Raw genomic sequence first — 18,376 nt, forward strand, 5'->3', positions numbered from 1 at the left:
TCGATACTCTATAATAAAATTACAGCCTAATTAATGTGTCTAATCTAAAAAGTGGTTTTCTTGCAATGGGGACGGTAGACATTTTTTTTTTTAGGGGGGGGGGGGGGGGGGTGGAGGGGTGGGGGGGGGGGGGAGGGGTGGGTTGGTTTCAGTGTTTCTTTCAGACTTTTTCCTCCCCGGAGAGGGGTGGGGGTACTTGAAATTTTCGGGGGCGGGGGTAGAATTTTCTGGGAGGGGGCGGACACTGGAAAAAGTATATAATTATATTTCGTTGAATGGGACGGTAGACATGTTTTTTTTTGGGGGTGGGGGGTGGTGGAGGGGTGGGGGGGGGTGTGTGTGGTGGGGGGGTAGGGGGTGGTGTGTGGGGGGGGGGGTGTGTGGGGGTGGGTGGGGGTGGTGTGTGGGGGGGTGGGTTGGTTTCAGTGTTTCTTTCAGACTTTTTCCTCCCCGGAGAGGGGTGGGGGTACTTGAAATTTTCGGGGGCGGGGGTAGAATTTTCGGGGAGGGGGCGGACACTGGAAAAAGTATATAATTATATTTCGTTGAATGGGACGGTAGACATGTTTTTTTTTGGGGGGGTGGGGGGTGGGGGGGGGCGATGTGTGGAGGGGGTGGTGTGTGGGGGTGAGGGGTGGGGGTGGGGGTGGTGTGTGGTGGGGGGTGGGGGTGGGGGTGGGGTGGGGGGTGGGGTGGGGGTGGTGTGTGGGGGGTGGGTTGGTTTTAGTTTAGAGAAAAGAGACAGCACTATCAGCCTAGCGCCCGTTATATCCTTCCTAAACGGGCCATTTTTCTCGTTAATACTAATAGTTTCGCTGTCTGTCTATCTGACAAGAACGCTCTGTCTGACAAGAACGCTCTAGAGAAAACACAAGCAATTTAAAAACATGCACAGTAATTCGAAAAACGAAATATGACGTCGACACATTTAGCGTAGAGTAGAACATAATCTCAAACCAGAGAGTGCACACAGTAATGTAATGACGTCATTGATTCTCGCGTAAACATTGAAAACAAGGAAATGTTGTCTAATCTAAATGGTTTGCGTGAAGAGTTTCTTGCATACAATTCTTCGGGTAGGGGCGAAGCCCCACCCCCCGCGTAAGAACGTCTGAGCCCCCCCCCCTCCCCAACTCAAAAGAAATTTCCTCATCGATACTCTATAATAAAATTACCGCCTAATTAATGTGTCTAATCTAAAAAGTGGTTTTCTTGCAATGGGACGGTAGACATGTTTTTTTTTTGGGGGGGGGGGGGGTGTGGAGGGGTGGGCGGGGGTGTGTGTGGGGGGGGTGGTGTGTGGGGGTGGGGGGTGGTGTGGGGGGGTGGGTTGGTTTCAGTGTTTCTTTAAGACTTTTTCCTCCCCGGAGAGGGGTGGGGGGTACTTGAAATTTTCGGGGGCGGGGGTAGAATTTTCTGGGAGGGGGCGGACACTGGAAAAAGTATATAATTATATTTCGTTGAATGGGACGGTAGACATGTTTTTTTTTTGGGGGTGGGGGGTGGTGGAGGGGTGGGGGGGGTGGTGTGTGTGTGGGGGTGGGGGTGGGGGTGTGTGTGTGGGGGGGGGGTGGGGGGTGGTGTGGGGGGGGGGGTGGGGGTGGTGTGTGGGGGGGTGGGTTGGTTTCAGTGTTTCTTTCAGACTTTTTCCTCCCCGGAGAGGGGTGGGGGTACTTGAAATTTTCGGGGGCGGGGGTAGAATTTTCTGGGAGGGGGCGGACACTGGAAAAAGTATATAATTATATTTCGTTGAATGGGACGGTAGACATGTTTTTTTTTTGGGGGGGGGGGGTGGGGGGTGGGGGGGCGGTGTGTGGAGGGGGTGGTGTGTGGGGGTGAGGGGTGGGGGTGGGGGTGGTGTGTGGTGGGGGGTGAGGGTGGGGGTGGTGTGTGGGGGTGGGGGGTGGGGTGAGGGTGGTGTGTGGGGGGGGGGTGGGTTGGTTTTAGTTTAGAGATAAGAGACAGCACTATCAGCCTAGCGCCCGTTGTACCCTTCCTCAACGGGCCATTTTTCTCGTTAATACTAATAGTTTCGCTGTCTGTCTATCTGACAAGAACGCTCTGTCTGACAAGAACGCTCTAGAGAAAACACAAGCAATTTAAAAACATGCACAGTAATTCGAAAAACGAAATATGACGTCGACACATTTAGCGTAGAGTAGAACATAATCTCAAACCAGAGAGTGCACACAGTAATGTAATGACGTCATTGATTCTCGCGTAAACATTGAAAACAAGGAAATGTTGTCTAATCTAAATGGTTTGCGTGAAGAGTTTCTTGCATACAATTCTTCGGGTAGGGGCGAAGCCCCACCCCCCGCGTAAGAACGTCTGAGCCCCCCCCCTCCCCAACTCAAAAGAAATTTCCTCATCGATACTCTATAATAAAATTACCGCTTAATTAATGTGTCTAATCTAAAAAGTGGTTTTCTCGCAATTTCTTTAATGCAATTCTTCGGGTAGTGGCTAAGCGCGACACCAGTGTGTCTTTCAGACTTTTTCCTCCCCGGAGAGGGGTGGGGGTAATTGAAATTTTCGGGGGCGGGGGTAGAATTTTCGGGAAGGGGGGCGGACACTGGAAAAAGTATATAATTATATTTCGTTGAATGGGACGGTAGACATGTTTTGTGGGGGTGGGGGGGGGGTTGGGGGGGGGGGGGGGTGGGGGTTGGGGTGGTGGTGTGTGGGGTGGGTGGGGGTGGGAGGGGTGGGAGGGGTGGGGGTGGGGGGTGGTGTGTGTGGGGTGGGGGGTGGGTTGGTTTTAGTTTAGAGAAAAGAGACAGCACTATCAACCTAGCGCCCGGTGTATCCTTCCTCAACGGGCCATTTTTCTCGTTTATTTAATACTAATAGTTTCGCTGTCTGTCTATCTGACAAGAACGCTCTGTCTGACAAGAACGCTCTAGAGAAAACACAAGCAATTTAAAAACATGCACAGTAATTCGAAAAACGAAATATGACGTCGACACATTTAGCGTAGAGTAGAACATAATCTCAAACCAGAGAGTGCACACAGTAATGTAATGACGTCATTGATTCTCGCGTAAACATTGAAAACAAGGAAATGTTGTCTAATCTAAATGGTTTGCGTGAAGAGTTTCTTGCATACAATTCTTCGGGTAGGGGCGAAGCCCCACCCCCCGCGTAAGAACGTCTGAGCCCCCCCCCCCTCCCCAACTCAAAAGAAATTTCCTCATTGCAGTGGTGGAGGGGTGGGGGGGTGGTGTGTGGGGTGGGGGGGGGGGTGTGTGTGGGGGTGGTGTGTGGGGGGGGGTGGGGGGTGGTGTGTGGGGGGGTGGGTTGGTTTCAGTGTTTCTTTCAGACTTTTTCCTCCCCGGAGAGGGGTGGGGGTACTTGAAATTTTCGGGGGCGGGTGTAGAATTTTCTGGGAGGGGGCGGACACTGGAAAAAGTATATAATTATATTTCGTTGAATGGGACGGTAGACATGTTTTTTTTTTGGGGGGGGGGGTGGGGGGTGGGGGCCGGTGTGTGGAGGGGGTGGTGTGTGGGGGTGAGGGGTGGGGGTGGGGGTGGTGTGTGGTGGGGGGTGGGGGTGGTGTGTGGGGGTGGGGTGGGGGTGGTGTGTGGGGGGTGGGTTGGTTTTAGTTTAGAGAAAAGAGACAGCACTATCAGCCTAGCGCCCGTTATATCCTTCCTAAACCGGCCATTTTTCTCGTTTATAAATATGTACCAACATTTATAAATCTAGTTAAATCTATACAATAATTTTAAACACCTACAAATTACTCATAGTCATAGAATACATACATCATGGCATTAGTTGCAGTGGTTAATGTAATCAATATAGGCTATAGGACCACTAAAGGGATAATCGACAAGGCATCTGCAACAAGGTTATTAAGACCTTTTATGTGTTTGATGCACAAGTCGAAGTTTTGAAAATACAATGTCCATCTTACTAACCTGGGATTTTGATTTCCGAACTGTTTAATAAAAGCTAAGGGATTGTGGTCAGTGTACACCACTAAGGGACCAACAGAGGAAGTCACAGATTATAAATGTTGCAAAGCAAGTACTACGGCTAGTGCCTCTTTCTCAATAGTTGAGTTGTTGCGTTGGCCAGCATTTAATTTTTGTGAAAAATAGGCAATGGGATGATCCATTCCATTTGTATCCTTTTGTAATACCCCTACTTCGCTGGCATCCACAGCCAGTTTAAACGGCTCACTAAAATCAGGAGCTTTTAGGACGGGGATGGAGGTTAACATGGCTTTGATTTGTTCAAAACTTGTTTGACATGGGACATCCCAAACAAACTTAACGTTACGTTTGAGAAGAGTGGTGGGGGGGGGGGGGGGCAACAACACTAGAGAAGTTTGGACAAAATCGTTGGTAGAAGCCCGATGCCTAAAAACCTCAACTGTCTTACATTTGTAAGAGGGGACATGTGGTCAATGGCTTCGACTTTGACTGACACAGGTCGAACCACGCCATTACCAACATTGTGGCCGAGATACGTTACATAATTGACAAAAATCGCTTAAATTGGCCAATCTTAATTCAGTAAACGATTTACAGAGATGGGACAAATGTTGTGAAAAACTACAAGAATATAAAACTACATCATCAATGTAGGAGTTTTCCAATATTATTATTATAAGCTTAGCTATTTTAATTATCCAATACATGTGTTACCTTGATAATCAACCTTGGTAAAAGTATGTGTTTTCTATATAAATTACATTTTGTCGTTGGGGGGGGGGGGGGGTGTTAGATTTTCTTCGGGGGAGCTCTGCCCCCCCCCCTCCCAAGAGGTGCCTGTAAGAAACTCTGGATATACAGAGTATCTTAATATGTAATCATCGATTTGATGGTATTAAGAATTATAAAATATGTTAAGCTACTCATCAGCCATCAAGTTGACATACTTTGTTGTTCAAAATCATCAAATTTGCGATATTATTTTTTGAATATTAATGGACAGGCTTAACACCAGTAGAGAAACTGAAGATGGTAACCACGTAAAGGACAGAGAAGAATATAGGAAGAGGATAAAACTGTTCGTATATCAAAGCTTATGCCTCCATAAAAATGATATGAAATGACATTAACAGTTCCAGCCCCTAAAATAAATTGTTTTTATTACGAACTTTTAATGAGAAACATTTATTAATAAAGAATAAATGTATAAAGGATAAAAAGGAGAATGTAAAAAAAAAGTGTTTTTAATTCTTTGGAAATCAGCTACTTGAGCTTACTGAAGATGCTGGCGGGGGTGTGGGATGGGGAGTTGTGCGGGGAGTTGGACAAAGGCTATAGAAGCAAATACAGAAAGAAAAGTAGATTGATTGAAATCTGAGTCAACGGCGTTTATGGCGGATAACAAGCTGACAGTGAAACTTAATTGTGTTGGAGGAAATACATTCCACCTTCCAACAGAATCCAACATTACAATCAAGAATGAAGAAGAAGAATCGAACCCGCTGAACATAGCTGAAAGTAAATGCTGCTTGATACTTTATTATTAATTTCGCTTAATTTTCGTGAAGGCTTCTTTCTTTACTTAGCTTAGCCTTTTACGCTATACTTTACTCATTAAAAGAGGTTTGTTTTCTGAATGTTGCCCAAATTGATATTACACGTGTAATTAAATAGCTGCGATGCACGACCCGTTGCAACTTTTTTCGTTGTTTTTTTCTGCTCGTATCTAAAAAAAAAAATCTCACAATATGTCATGGCCCTCGAATGTTGAGGTACCCCAACTTTAAAAAAATTATAAATTAGTTTTAAAAATGCATGTAGCACAAGCTACTTCACAGAAAGATACCATGTCAACTGATCAACAACTAGCTGGTTTTCTTTATGTTGAAGTGCTATAAACCAAGTAGCTCTTGTTGAATGCTGATTCAGCCCTCAAAGCAGAGGTAAACAAAATGTTAAGTCCCCTTTCCGACACAAGATTTCCAAATGAAATGTAATCTTTGGCTGTTCGTTCTCCGAATATGAGGGGATAGTTAAGCAGTACCCTAACCTTAATATAGCTCAAGAGCTTAATAATTTATAAAAATTTAGTAAAACAAAAACAAAATATATACAGGAAAATTATTAAAAAAAACAACCCACAAATAATGTGTAGGAAAAATAAACTTTATTGACCAAAAAAAAGCAATTTGTGTATTATTATTTTATTGTGCTTCTACTTATAGCAAACCAATAAATTACACGCCAAATATTTATAGAACAGAAAATTAAAAGATTAATTTTCTATTTTCAATGTATCGGGATGAATAGTGTCATCTCTTAAATCAATATGCCAGGCGAATGTGGCCAAATATTAAGGACTATCTATGTTAATTCTAAAGTCTAAAGTCACTCAACGTGAAGCTATTTGTTTCCTTTTTCAAATCAATTTGAAAATAAGACAAAAGTTCATACTAATATAATGGAAAAAGAAACTGACATGGTTAAAAAAAAACAAGCTTTAAACAGCCGATTCTTGGTTATCATTTGCAACGCTGACCTTGCGGAGAATGCGCTTGTGGTCTTCAGACGAGTCCGGCACGAAAGAGCTTCTTCTTCTTGTAACCGTAACATCCTGTGTAGCAATCTCTTGCTCCTAAACAAGAAAATTCAAAAATAGTTTTGTAATTCTTCAACACACAGTTAAAATATTTTAAAAAATTGTCTTAAAATATATAATTCTTTATATATATATATATATATATATATATATATATATATATATATATATATATATATATATATATATATATATATATATATATATATATATATATAAACTAGCCGTCCCAACCAGGCCATGCACTGGCCGCTGTGAAAAACCTATCTTTAAAGGACTACGACTTGTGTGTTCTATAAAGCAGCATATACCCGTCATTGCCCGGGTTTAGGTATATATTACTTTTCCAATTAACTGTCTATATGCAAATATGGATATTTGACGAATTAATACATAATCCTAATCCTAACTCTAACTATAAACTTAACTTTAACCACAACCAACCAAAACAAAACACAAACGTAACGCAAACACAAACGCAAACCAAAATCCAAACACAAAAGCAAACAAAAGCAAAAACGCAATCACAAAAGCAAACACAAATGCAAACATAAACACAAACACAATGTCAAACACAAACACAAAATGAAACGCAAACATAAACTCATAGTGCTCATAGAATAACCCGGGGCGGCAAATCGCATCTTGCCGGGGCGCCGGCGGACCAGCCTAATTAAACTTAATACTATAATACCACATCTTATCCATAGCGCACGCGGGAAGGCCCGGGCGTCAAATAGCACCTTGTCGGGGCGCCAAAGTGAATGACTATAATACCCCATCTTATTCGCAAATGGAAAGATAAGAGTAAGAATAGAGGACATTTATGAACGGATTCTAAACTGCTGCTGATTAAAAATAATAATTAGAAAACAGTACATTCAGTGTATACAATAAATAAAAGGTAGCATTTAAAATACCCGTGTTTTACCTACCAAATTACATTTATTAATCCATGCTAATTATAACATTATTTTTTTTCAAACATCAAAACAAACGAATCAAAAGTACCCCCCCCCCCCCACGATATAATGTTTTTTTTTTAAATCCCCTATCAAGGAAAGTAATTGGTACTAAGAGAAGTAATTTGAAATATTTTTGAAAGACACAACCAGAACTTTTGATTTGATTTCGTTCTCTATTAAAATGACGAGCCGACCCGCTGCGTATCATACGCCGCTATTTAGTTGTTTTTTCCTACTTTTCAGTAATTTATAATGCTGCCATTGAAAATATTTGCTTAAAAACACTAACCCCCCCCCCCCCCCCCACGTGAAAGCAGCCTCCTCTTAGTTACCTCCTCTAAGTTTAAAATCGTTTCAAACTCAATTATCTGCCCCTAATAGCCGTCACCAAACCCGTCTCTATGATTGTAAAATGTAAACAGAGTGAACACCGCTCACCAGATCATGTGGGGGTGGGGTGGGTGTGGTAGTGATAGTGATAGAGAGGAGGAGAGGGGACTGCAAAGGCGCGCTTGCAGCTTGTTTTCTTACGGCTCGAAGAAGAGAATTATATATATAGAAGATAGTTGGAAAATTAAAGCTTTTTTTTTTACAAACCCATCAATATTGTTTTTAGACATCGATTTAGAGTATATATATATATATATATATATATATATATATATATATATATATATATATATATATATATATATATATATATATATATATATATATATATATATATATATATATATATATATACATGTGTGTGTGTGTGTGAGTGTGTGTGTGTAGTTGAAGATAAATTACCTCCTCTGCCAATTTTAAATCTTCATGTATAATTTGTAGGTAGGGAGGTCCATTAGGTGGACCACGGTCTATCGCCACAGTCATACCGATGAAGCAAATAACTTGTAAGATATAAGATATAAGCAGCACACCAATCGGCAGTACCTCCAGCTGTTGAACGAGGGAAAATTAACATTTTCTTATACCTGTTGGAAACGTACTTTTTAGACTTAAATATCGTTATAACGTTTGTGTGCTTTAAAAAGTGAAATGCGTACAATGTCTTTGATCGAACTACATAGTACAGATTTGAGTTGGATCGCCGAAGTTGCTAAAGAAATTGCGTGAACGAAATATGAAATTTTCACAAAGACCTAACCTGCAGGATAGCTTCCCGTTTCCGCCAGGCAAAGTTTTTGTTGATTTCCCCTGCGTGAGCGATATAGATAAAGGCCGCAATGAACTTCGGCGGAGCTGTGTACGAAAATATTACACGACATTGAACACAGTGGAGATATGTACACAACTATTTCACGACATTGAACACATTGGAGATATGTACACAACTATTTCACGACAGTGAACACATTGGAGATATGTACACAACTATTTCACGACAGTGAACACAGTGGAGATGTGTACAAAACTATTACACGACATTGAACACAGTGGAGATGTGTACACAACTGAAACACATCTGGTTCACTTACATCCATAGAAATCCAAAATCCTGCAGATACGCAAGAGATTGCAGGAGACTCTGCCTGTGCCAATGATCGGCCAGAACAGAAAAAGTTGCACCCCGAAACTCAGGACACAACTGGTGGCCCCGATCACGCCCAAGGTGAAGGCCAATTTCTGCCAATCTATAGCATAGGACAGATTAAAACACTTAGGTACATGCCCAGTTTGTGTAGCCTAGTGTCTAGCTAAGTTTATACTTAGATGGTCTGGCAGCTTTATAAAGAATGCCATACGTCATGGGACGGTGAAATGGGATAATTTGCTAAGTCTTAGGACGTTTATTGGGATTATCCGCAGACTTTATAGGATACTTAATAGGATCATTCGTTGTCACCATGAGACGCCATGTTCCCCATCAACACTAAACTAAAAAAAGTTCTTAAAATGTTCCCCAGCCATACAAAGAAAACATCAGTTAACATAAACCTATAAAATACCATATTAATGCTTCTGAAGGTTCGTTTAATATTTAAATGATTATAAATCATTTAGAGTTATAAAGTTTTATGATACTGTCTGAATTCTTTAAGTGTGAAAAAACATACGCCAACTATAAGCGATCATTGATCACTTTAGCCATTAATGTTTTAACTTTTAGGATTTTCGCCTGAGGCATAACCAAGGGATTTATGTTTTGAGTCGACATTTTGTCTACATAGGTTTGTTATTTGGCATCAATTAGTAGGCTACAGTCAAGAAAGGACAGATTTAAATTTGTAAGAAAATAGTTAATAACTTAGTAACTGAAAACATTTTTTCTAATTGATATAAGAAATGTACCTGGCATATTTGCATACGAGGACTTGACGCAAAAATCGTCCGTGCAAACAACATCTGTATTAATAAAGTGATACCCATTTCTGTCGGCGCTGAAAATAAAGTTGACGTACACGTGCTATTGCTATAGATAGGCCATAGAGTCGGGCTATGTATTTATTCTAACTGCATTTTAGATGGAAACATGGAGGGGAGGTCGTCCTATACGCCAGAAAATAATATATATATATATATATATATATATATATATATATATATATATATATATATATATATATATATATATATATATATATATATATATATATATATATATATATATATATATATATATATATAGACTAGCACTGGCCCTGACTAAATACATAGACTAGCACTGGTCTTGACCTGATACACAGACACTAGCACTGGCCCTGACTAAATTCATAGACTAGCACTAGCCCTGACTAAATACATAGACTAGCACTGGTCTTGACATGATACACAGACTAGCACTGGCCCTGACTAGATACATAGACTAGCACTGGTCTTGACTAGATATTAGCACTGGCCCTGACTAGATACATAGACTAGCACTGGCCCTGACTAGATACATAGACTAGCACTGGCCTTGACCAGATACATAGACTAGCACTGGCCCTGACCAGATACATAGACTAGCACTGGCCCTGACAAGATACATAGACTAGCACTGGCCCTGACTAGATACATAGACTAGCACTGGCCCTGACTAGATACATAGACTAGCACTGGCCCTGACAAGATACATAGACTAGCACTGGCCCTGACAAGATACATAGACTAACACTGGCCCTGACTAGATACAAAGACTAACACTGGCCCTGACTAGATACAAAGACTAGCACTGGCCTTGACCAGATACATAGACTAGCACTGGCTATGACCTGTATGAGCGGCCGCTCTACTTTTAAACCACGCCGACCCACGCGATATTTTACCGCACAAGGTGGAACCTACTTTGTTACGCCAAACTCTTTCCTTTTGTTGGTGAACCAAGGGATGAAGAAGATGACGTAGAGGTCCAATAGGCAGGACATCATGGACACCATAGTGGCGGCAACTGCGACATTTCTCTGTCCAACAAAATACCAATGAGCACAATCTTAATTGTATCTCGTATTGTCTCATTATTTACACAGATTAAATGCATTTTTTATTAAATAACTCGCCCGGACCTGCTTATGAAATTACAAATTCAGCTTTAAGCATACTATTTAAAACAATACACTGTCAAAATTGTTAATGATACCAACCTATCCTAGCAACTATTTCACACGCCCCCCCCCCCCCAACAAAGGCTTCCGTTTCTGCCTTCAAACACACTTTGTTATGACTGTAGTCTTATGTTAAATAGAACGCGGCAGGCTTCATTTGTCTCAATCGCCATTACCCAACACATTTTAACAAGTATTGTTCCTAACTGATTTAAAAAAAAAAGTTTTTTTAAAAATAAATCACAACATCTGTGGCACAAAAACATCGACCTCAGTATTACACTATCTACAGACCCCAGCAACACAACATCCGCTGACCCCAGCATCACAACATCTACCGACCCCTGTAGCACATAAACACCGACCTCAGTATTACACTATCTACAGACCCCAGCAACACAACATCCACTGACCCCAGCAACACAACATCCACTGACCCCAGCATCACAACATTTACCGACCCCTGTGGCACAAAAACACCGACCTCAGTATTACACTATCTACAGACCCCAGCAACACAACATCCGCTGACCCCAGCATCACAACATCCACCGACCCCTGTAGCACAAAAACACCGACCTCAGTATTACACTATCTACAGACCCCAGCAACACAACATCCGCTGACCCCAGCAACACAACATCCACCGACCCCTGTAGCACAAAAACACCGACCCCTGTAGCACAAAAACACCGACCCCTGCATCACAGTGAATACCGACCCCCCCCCCCCCCAATGACACATCCACTAGGAAATGGATCACTTTAGTTAAGATTTGCAACTGTGTGAGTCAAGCTACCGTTTTATTGAGACATGCTTATTATATCACACATACAATCTACAGCGATTATTCTTGTAAATAGAACATTAAATTATTTATAAAAAATTAAAAACCAAATTAACCTGGAATAAAATACAGTGTACATGTGTATAAATCCTGGCCTTTTATCACACACATTCTGAAAGTAGCCCTATATATAGTTAAATAAGTTCAACCTTAGGTTCTAAATCAACACATTAGCGAATAAGCGACGATGCAATAAAATGAACGTTGCATATAACCTATTATCTATCAAGTTTAAAACGATTAGCTCGTCTTTGCTTGATTCATTTTTGTGTTTCGCACTTACGTAAGGTTTTTATGCTCTGCATTAGATCAGTTTTTGTCGGTGTCGCTCTTTGGATCGTGACAGGTCGGCGAGTATTGCGCAAGTTCTCAGTTTTTTTGTATACAGCCCGAGCACAACCTGTTTGTTGAGTCCCTCCGTGGGGCATATCCGTATACTGGGCATATCCAGATACTGAGCATATTCCGACACTGGGCATATCCCGACACTGGGCATATTTCTAAAACAGCGATGCCCTCCTTCGGCACGACAGTCAACCCCGTGAGTGTCACCGCATTTGTACTTACGTGTTTGGGGTGTGTCCAAACGGTGACCGTCATCTTTATTACCACCTGGTGGTCAGTCAGTTACTCGAAAACTGACCGGACGTTCAATGGCGTGTGGAGCAGCGAGGCATGCAAGAACGTGGGCGGCGGCTTCTCGTGTCACTCAGTGTCAGCCACGCAGCTGGAGAATGGGCAGGGTAAGTTTGTGTGTTAGACATTGTGCAGGGTAAGTTTGTGTGTTAGACATTGTGACCTGTGACCCCACACAGCTGGAGAATGGGCAGGGTAAGTTTGTGTGTTAGACATTGTGACCTGTGACCTCACATAGCTGGAGAATGGTCAAGGTAAGTTTGTGTGTTAGACATTGTGATCTGTGACTCCACACAGCTGGAGAATGGGCAAGGTAAGTTTGTGTGTTAGACATTGTGACCTGTGACCCCACACAGCTGGAGAATGGTCAAGGTAAAATTGTGTGTTAGACATTGGGCAAGGTAAGTTTGTGTGTTAGACATTGTGACCTGTGACCCCACATAGCCGGAGAATGGGCAAGGTAAGTTTGTGTGTTAGACATTGTGACCTGTGACCCCACATAGCCGGAGAATGGGCAAGGTAAGTTTGTGTGTTAGACATTGTGCAGGGTAAGTTTGTGTGTTAGACATTGTGACCTGTGACCCCACACAGCTGGAGAATGGGCAGGGTAAGTTTGTGTGTTAGACATTGTGACCTGTGACCTCACACAGCTGGAGAATGGGCAGGGTAAGTTTGTGTGTTAGACATTGTGACCTGTGACCCCACACAGCTGGAGAATGGGCAGGGTAAGTTTGTGTGTTAGACATTGTGACCTGTGACCCCACACAGCTGGAGAATGGTCAAGGTAAGTTTGTGTGTTAGACATTGTGACCTGAGACCCCACATAGCTGGAGAATGGTCAATGTAAGTTTGTGTGTTAGACATTGTGATCTGTGACCCCACACAGCTGGAGAATGGGCAGGGTAAGTTTGTGTGTTAGACATTGTGACCTGTGACCTCCTACAGCTGGAGAATGGGCAGGGTAAGTTTGTGTGTTAGACATTGTGACCTGTGACCTGTGACCTCACACAGCTGGAGAATGGGCAGGGTAAGTTTGTGTGTTAGACATTGTGACCTGTGACCCCCTACAGCTGGAGAATGGGCAGGGTAAGTTTGTGTGTTAGACATTGGGCAGGGTAAGTTTGTGTGTTAGACATTGTGACCTGTGACCCCACACAGCTGGAGAATGGGCAGGGTAAGTTTGTGTGTTAGACATTGGGCAGGGTAAGTTTGTGTGTTAGACATTGTGACCTGTGACCTCACACAGCTGGAGAATGGGCAGGGTAAGTTTGTGTGTTAGACATTGTGACCTGTGACCTCACACAGCTGGAGAATGGGCAAGGTAAGTTTGTGTGTTAGACATTGTGACCTGTGACCTCACACAGCTGGAGAATGGGCAGGGTAAGTTTGTGTGTTAGACATTGTGACCTGTGACCTCCTACAGCTGGAGAATGGGCAGGGTAAGTTTGTGTGTTAGACATTGGGCAGGGTAAGTTTGTGTGTTAGACATTGGGCAGGGTAAGTTTGTGTGTTAGACATTGTGACCTCACACAGCTGGAGAATGGGCAGGGTAAGTTTGTGTGTTGGACATTGGGCAGGGTAAGTTTGTGTGTTAGACATTGTGACCTCACACAGCTGGAGAATGGGCAGGGTAAGTTTGTGTGTTAGACATTGTGACCTGTGACCTGTGACCTCACGCAGCTGGAGAATGGGCAGGGTAAGTTTGTGTGTTAGACATTGTGACCTGTGACCCCACACAGCTGGAGAATGGGCAGGGTAAGTTTGTGTGTTAGACATTGTGACCTGTGACCCCACACAGCTGGAGAATGGGCAGGGTAAGTTTGTGTGTTAGACATTGTGACCTCACACAGCTGGAGAATGGGCAGGGTAAGTTTGTGTGTTAGACATTGTGACCTGTGACCTCACGCAGCTGGAGAATGGGCAGGGTAAGTTTGTGTGTTGGACATTGGGCAGGGTAAGTTTGTGTGTTAGACATTGTGACCTCACACAGCTGGAGAATGGGCAGGGTAAGTTTGTGTGTTAGACATTGTGACCTGTGACCTGTGACCTCACGCAGCTGGAGAATGGGCAGGGTAAGTTTGTGTGTTGGACATTGGGCAGGGTAAGTTTGTGTGTTAGACATTGTGACCTCACACAGCTGGAGAATGGGCAGGGTAAGTTTGTGTGTTAGACATTGTGACCTGTGACCTCACACAGCTGGAGAATGGGCAGGGTAAGTTTGTGTGTTAGACATTGTGACCTGTGACCCCCTACAGCTGGAGAATGGGCAGGGTAAGTTTGTGTGTTAGACATTGTGACCTCACACAGCTGGAGAATGGGCAGGGTAAGTTTGTGTGTTAGACATTGGGCAGGGTAAGTTTGTGTGTTAGACATTGTGACCTCACACAGCTGGAGAATGGGCAGGGTAAGTTTGTGTGTTAGACATTGTGACCTCACACAGCTGGAGAATGGGCAGGGTAAGTTTGTGTGTTAGACATTGTGACCTGTGACCTCACACAGCTGGAGAATGGGCAGGGTAAGTTTGTGTGTTAGACATTGTGCAGGGTAAGTTTGTGTGTTAGACATTGTGACCTGTGACCTCACACAGCTGGAGAATGGGCAGGGTAAGTTTGTGTGTTAGACATTGTGACCTCACACAGCTGGAGAATGGGCAGGGTAAGTTTGTGTGTTAGACAATGGGCAGGGTAAGTTTGTGTGTTAGACATTGTGACCTGTGACCTCACGCAGCTGGAGAATGGGCAAGGTAAGTTTGTGTGTTAGACATTGTAAGTTTGTGTGATCTATGATTCTGTACTGATTATTTCCACATCATGTGAATGTTTTACTATGTTCATTTCATATATTTACACCTCATCAAAATATGGGATATAAATAAATGCTCTCACAAAAATTAACATAAAAAACGTATTGGTTGTATTAGAACTTTAGAGCAGTATTTTAAAAGCACGTTGTTTTTTCTAGCGACATTTGATCTTATGGTTAAGGTTAATTAGAATTAGGGTTGGACAGGGCAAGGCTAGGGCTAATGCTAGCATTACGACTAATAATTAGCTATGGACAAAGAATTAAAACAGGGTTATACCATCAACAAAAAAAATTGATATGATGAGCAGTATGTATTAACAATTTAAAATCGACAACTTAGGCGAATCGAATCCTAATCGATCAAGTTATCGGTTTAATTGGTTGAGAGACAATGTTATGGGGCTCTGTACTTTACCAAGCTGTATCTTAGCCCAACCTTCGCGGATGCAGAAATCTAGATTCCATAACAACGTAGGCCCTATCCATTTGTTAAAAATAAACTAAGGATAAAGCAAGGCCTAGGCTATTGCTAGATTTTTGGACGTTTCGTATTTAAAGTGCACTAGGCGCGGTCAAGTGTGTGAGAATGAAAGGTCCACCTACCAAATCTGGTAAGTTGTACAGGCTGGGTGGTCCACACAAATTGTGACTCATTCGTTCACGTTCACTAGCAAGTCAGAATCGCGCGAGTAAAGTTTCTAAAAATAAATTGAAACTCATACTCTCTACAATAGGTGATGTCAAAGTCCACTTCTCTGTAGAAATATTTTGGTATGGGTGTGGAAAATATGTAAAACGTAATGGACAATTACGCCGAATATAGTTTAAAATAAAAGCTTATACAATAGTGAAGCAGAATTTGAAACTTTATCTCAATCAATGTTGGTAGATCCTGGGTATTTTTATTTTTGCGCACGTAAATAAAAATGTATTTAATTACACACCACACCACATTGAAACTTACACATGATTAATTAAACATTATATGTTAATAGAAACTACTGTCTGTTTATTGAAAGTATTGTCTATTTATTAAAACTATTGTCTCTTTATTGAAACAATTGTCTCTTTTTTGAAACTATTGTCTCTTTATGGTAAAAATTGTCTGTTGAAACTATTGTCTGCTTATTGAAACGTCGGTTTATTAAAACCTCGTCTCATTCCCCAGAAGCCCTGTTTGTCAGCAAAGTGTTCGCCACATTCACTGCTGTCCTATCCTTCGTTGCCGTGGTACTACACGTCGTCTACGCTCTCACGAGAGTTCCCATTGTAAGAACTACAGCCATTTTCATGCTGGGGTCTGCAGGTATGGTAACCTACTTTTACCTACAAACTAAAATCATTTTAGAACTATTAATTTATACTATAGTTTCTCTATTAGGAAATTTAAAAAAACAAACAAAAAAAGAACTCTATAGGAGATGTACAATTCTTAAACTAGTTTTTGTGAGGTAAAGCTAGTTATGGCTTGTCGACTCAGCTCTGCTGGGTACCTGTCATGAGTCGGAGGGAGTAAATACTTTTTAGCATGGTGCTGATCGCACAAAGAACACGAACTTTTTCAAATGCCCTTATAGACTGTTAGGTATGAATTGGTTCTTTCTTCTTTTATACATGATTTCCATTGAGCATTTAATGTGATTAATTGAAATGTCTGATTTAGTTGTAATTAATAGAGTACTCCCCCTCCCCTCCCCACCTCACAGGTTTATTTGGACTGCTGGCGGTGTTTGTGTTTGCCGGGTTTTACAGCTCTCTCAGCGTCGGCTCCCCGTCCTTGGGCGTGGCCTTCTACTTGTTCCTCATTGGGAGCATCGTCTGCCTTGTGGCTGCGGCCTTCACGGCCTGGGCCTCAGTCAGGAAGGTCATGACCTTCAGCCCCACACAGCTGGAGTAGCCCAGCACCGTCAGGAAGGTCATGACCTTCAGCCCCACACAGTACTGGAGTAGTCCAAAAATGTACTCATTCTCAGTTAGCTTTGCAATTTCCTTGTTAAGAAACGCATCAAGTTTCCCCAAGCTTCTTGTCATCGTAGGTTTAAATACTTTTCTATTGTGGATAGATCTAGATGTATTTGATTGAAACGTAAACGTGGTGAATAAAAATATTCCAACCGACTGTATGGATGAGGATATTTTCTTCGTGCTACATTACAATCAGAGCTTACACATGAATTGTCTTGATGTCAATATTATAGTGGCTGGTCAAATGATGGGGGTGTTATGGTGGCTGGTCAAATGTTATGGTGGCTGGTCAAATGATGGGGTGTTATGGTGGCTGGTCAAATGATGGGGTGTCATGATGGCTGGTCAAATGATGGGGGTGTTATGGTGGCTGGTCAAATGTTATGGTGGCTGGTCAAATGATGGGGTGTTATGGTGGCTGGTCAAATGATGGGGTGTCATGATGGCTGGTCAAATGATGGGGGTGTTATGGTGGCTGGTCAAATGTTATGGTGGCTGGTCAAATGATGGGGGTGTTATGGTGGCTGGTCAAATGATGGGGGTGTTAAGGTGGCTGGTCAAATGATGGGGGTGTTATGGTGGCTGGTCAAATGATGGGGGTGTTATCGTGGCTGGTCAAATGATGGGGGTGTTATGGTGGCTGGTCAAATGATGGGGGTGTTATGGTGGCTGGTCAAATGATGGGGGTGTTATGGTGGCTGGTCAAATGATGGGGGTGTTATGGTGGCTGGTCAAATGATGGGGGTGTTATGGTGGCTGGTCAAATGTTATGGTGGCTGGTCAAATGATGGGGGTGTTATGGTGGCTGGTCAAATGATGGGGGTGTTATGGTGGCTGGTCAAATGTTGGGGGTGTTATGGTGGCTGGTCAAATGATGGGGGTGTTATGGTGGCTAGTCAAATGTTATGATGGCTGGTCAAATGATGGGGGTGTTATGGTGGCTGGTCAAATGATGGGGGTGTTATGGTGGCTAGTCAAATGTTATGGTGGCTGGTCAAATGATGGGGGTGTTATGGTGGCTGGTCAAATGATGGGGGTGTTATGGTGGCTGGTCAAATGTTGGGGGTGTTATGGTGGCTGGTCAAATG

At 42.6% G+C, this 18,376-nt stretch overlaps 2 protein-coding genes across 2 annotated transcripts; one reads left to right on the forward strand and one right to left on the reverse strand.

Annotated features, from left to right (window-relative positions):
- Nucleotides 1-6,092: 6,092 nt before the first annotated feature.
- On the reverse strand, nt 6,093-12,589 carry LOC131950386 (uncharacterized). Its single transcript, XM_059312494.1, has 7 exons — nt 12,450-12,589; nt 10,779-10,894; nt 9,804-9,892; nt 8,990-9,145; nt 8,659-8,753; nt 8,301-8,450; nt 6,093-6,579 (listed from the first exon to the last, which is right to left on the reverse strand). The coding sequence occupies exons 1-7, from the start codon at nt 12,480-12,482 to the stop codon at nt 6,445-6,447; spliced, it is 774 nt and encodes a 257-aa protein (XP_059168477.1). The 5' UTR covers nt 12,483-12,589; the 3' UTR covers nt 6,093-6,444.
- LOC131950387 (uncharacterized) lies at nt 12,165-17,528 on the forward strand. Its single transcript, XM_059312495.1, has 3 exons — nt 12,165-12,625; nt 16,492-16,629; nt 17,030-17,528. The coding sequence occupies exons 1-3, from the start codon at nt 12,394-12,396 to the stop codon at nt 17,218-17,220; spliced, it is 561 nt and encodes a 186-aa protein (XP_059168478.1). The 5' UTR covers nt 12,165-12,393; the 3' UTR covers nt 17,221-17,528.
- The last annotated feature ends 848 nt before the right edge of the window (nt 17,529-18,376 follow it).

The sequence above is a fragment of the Physella acuta genome, unplaced genomic scaffold, assembly GCF_028476545.2.
Source record: "Physella acuta isolate Inbredline_101_S28 unplaced genomic scaffold, ASM2847654v3 ptg000760l, whole genome shotgun sequence".
In the NCBI taxonomy this organism is placed as follows: domain Eukaryota; kingdom Metazoa; phylum Mollusca; class Gastropoda; family Physidae; genus Physella; species Physella acuta.

What these genes read in the sequence shown, in the direction of transcription:
- LOC131950387 (XM_059312495.1), top strand. Translation starts at nt 12,394, where the DNA reads ATGCCCTCCTTCGGCACGACAGTCAACCCCGTGAGTGTCACCGCATTT. An exon ending in GCAGCTGGAGAATGGGCAGG is followed by an intron (nt 12,626 to 16,491) that starts GTAAGTTTGTGT and finishes CTCATTCCCCAG; the next exon opens with AAGCCCTGTTTGTCAGCAAA. An exon ending in TTTCATGCTGGGGTCTGCAG is followed by an intron (nt 16,630 to 17,029) that starts GTATGGTAACCT and finishes CCCACCTCACAG; the next exon opens with GTTTATTTGGACTGCTGGCG.
- LOC131950386 (XM_059312494.1), bottom strand. Translation starts at nt 12,482, where the DNA reads ATGACGGTCACCGTTTGGACACACCCCAAACAC. An exon ending in AAAGAGTTTGGCGTAACAAA is followed by an intron (nt 9,893 to 10,778) that starts GTAGGTTCCACC and finishes CTTTATTTTCAG; the next exon opens with CGCCGACAGAAATGGGTATC. An exon ending in AACGGGAAGCTATCCTGCAG is followed by an intron (nt 8,451 to 8,658) that starts GTTAGGTCTTTG and finishes CTCGTTCAACAG; the next exon opens with CTGGAGGTACTGCCGATTGG.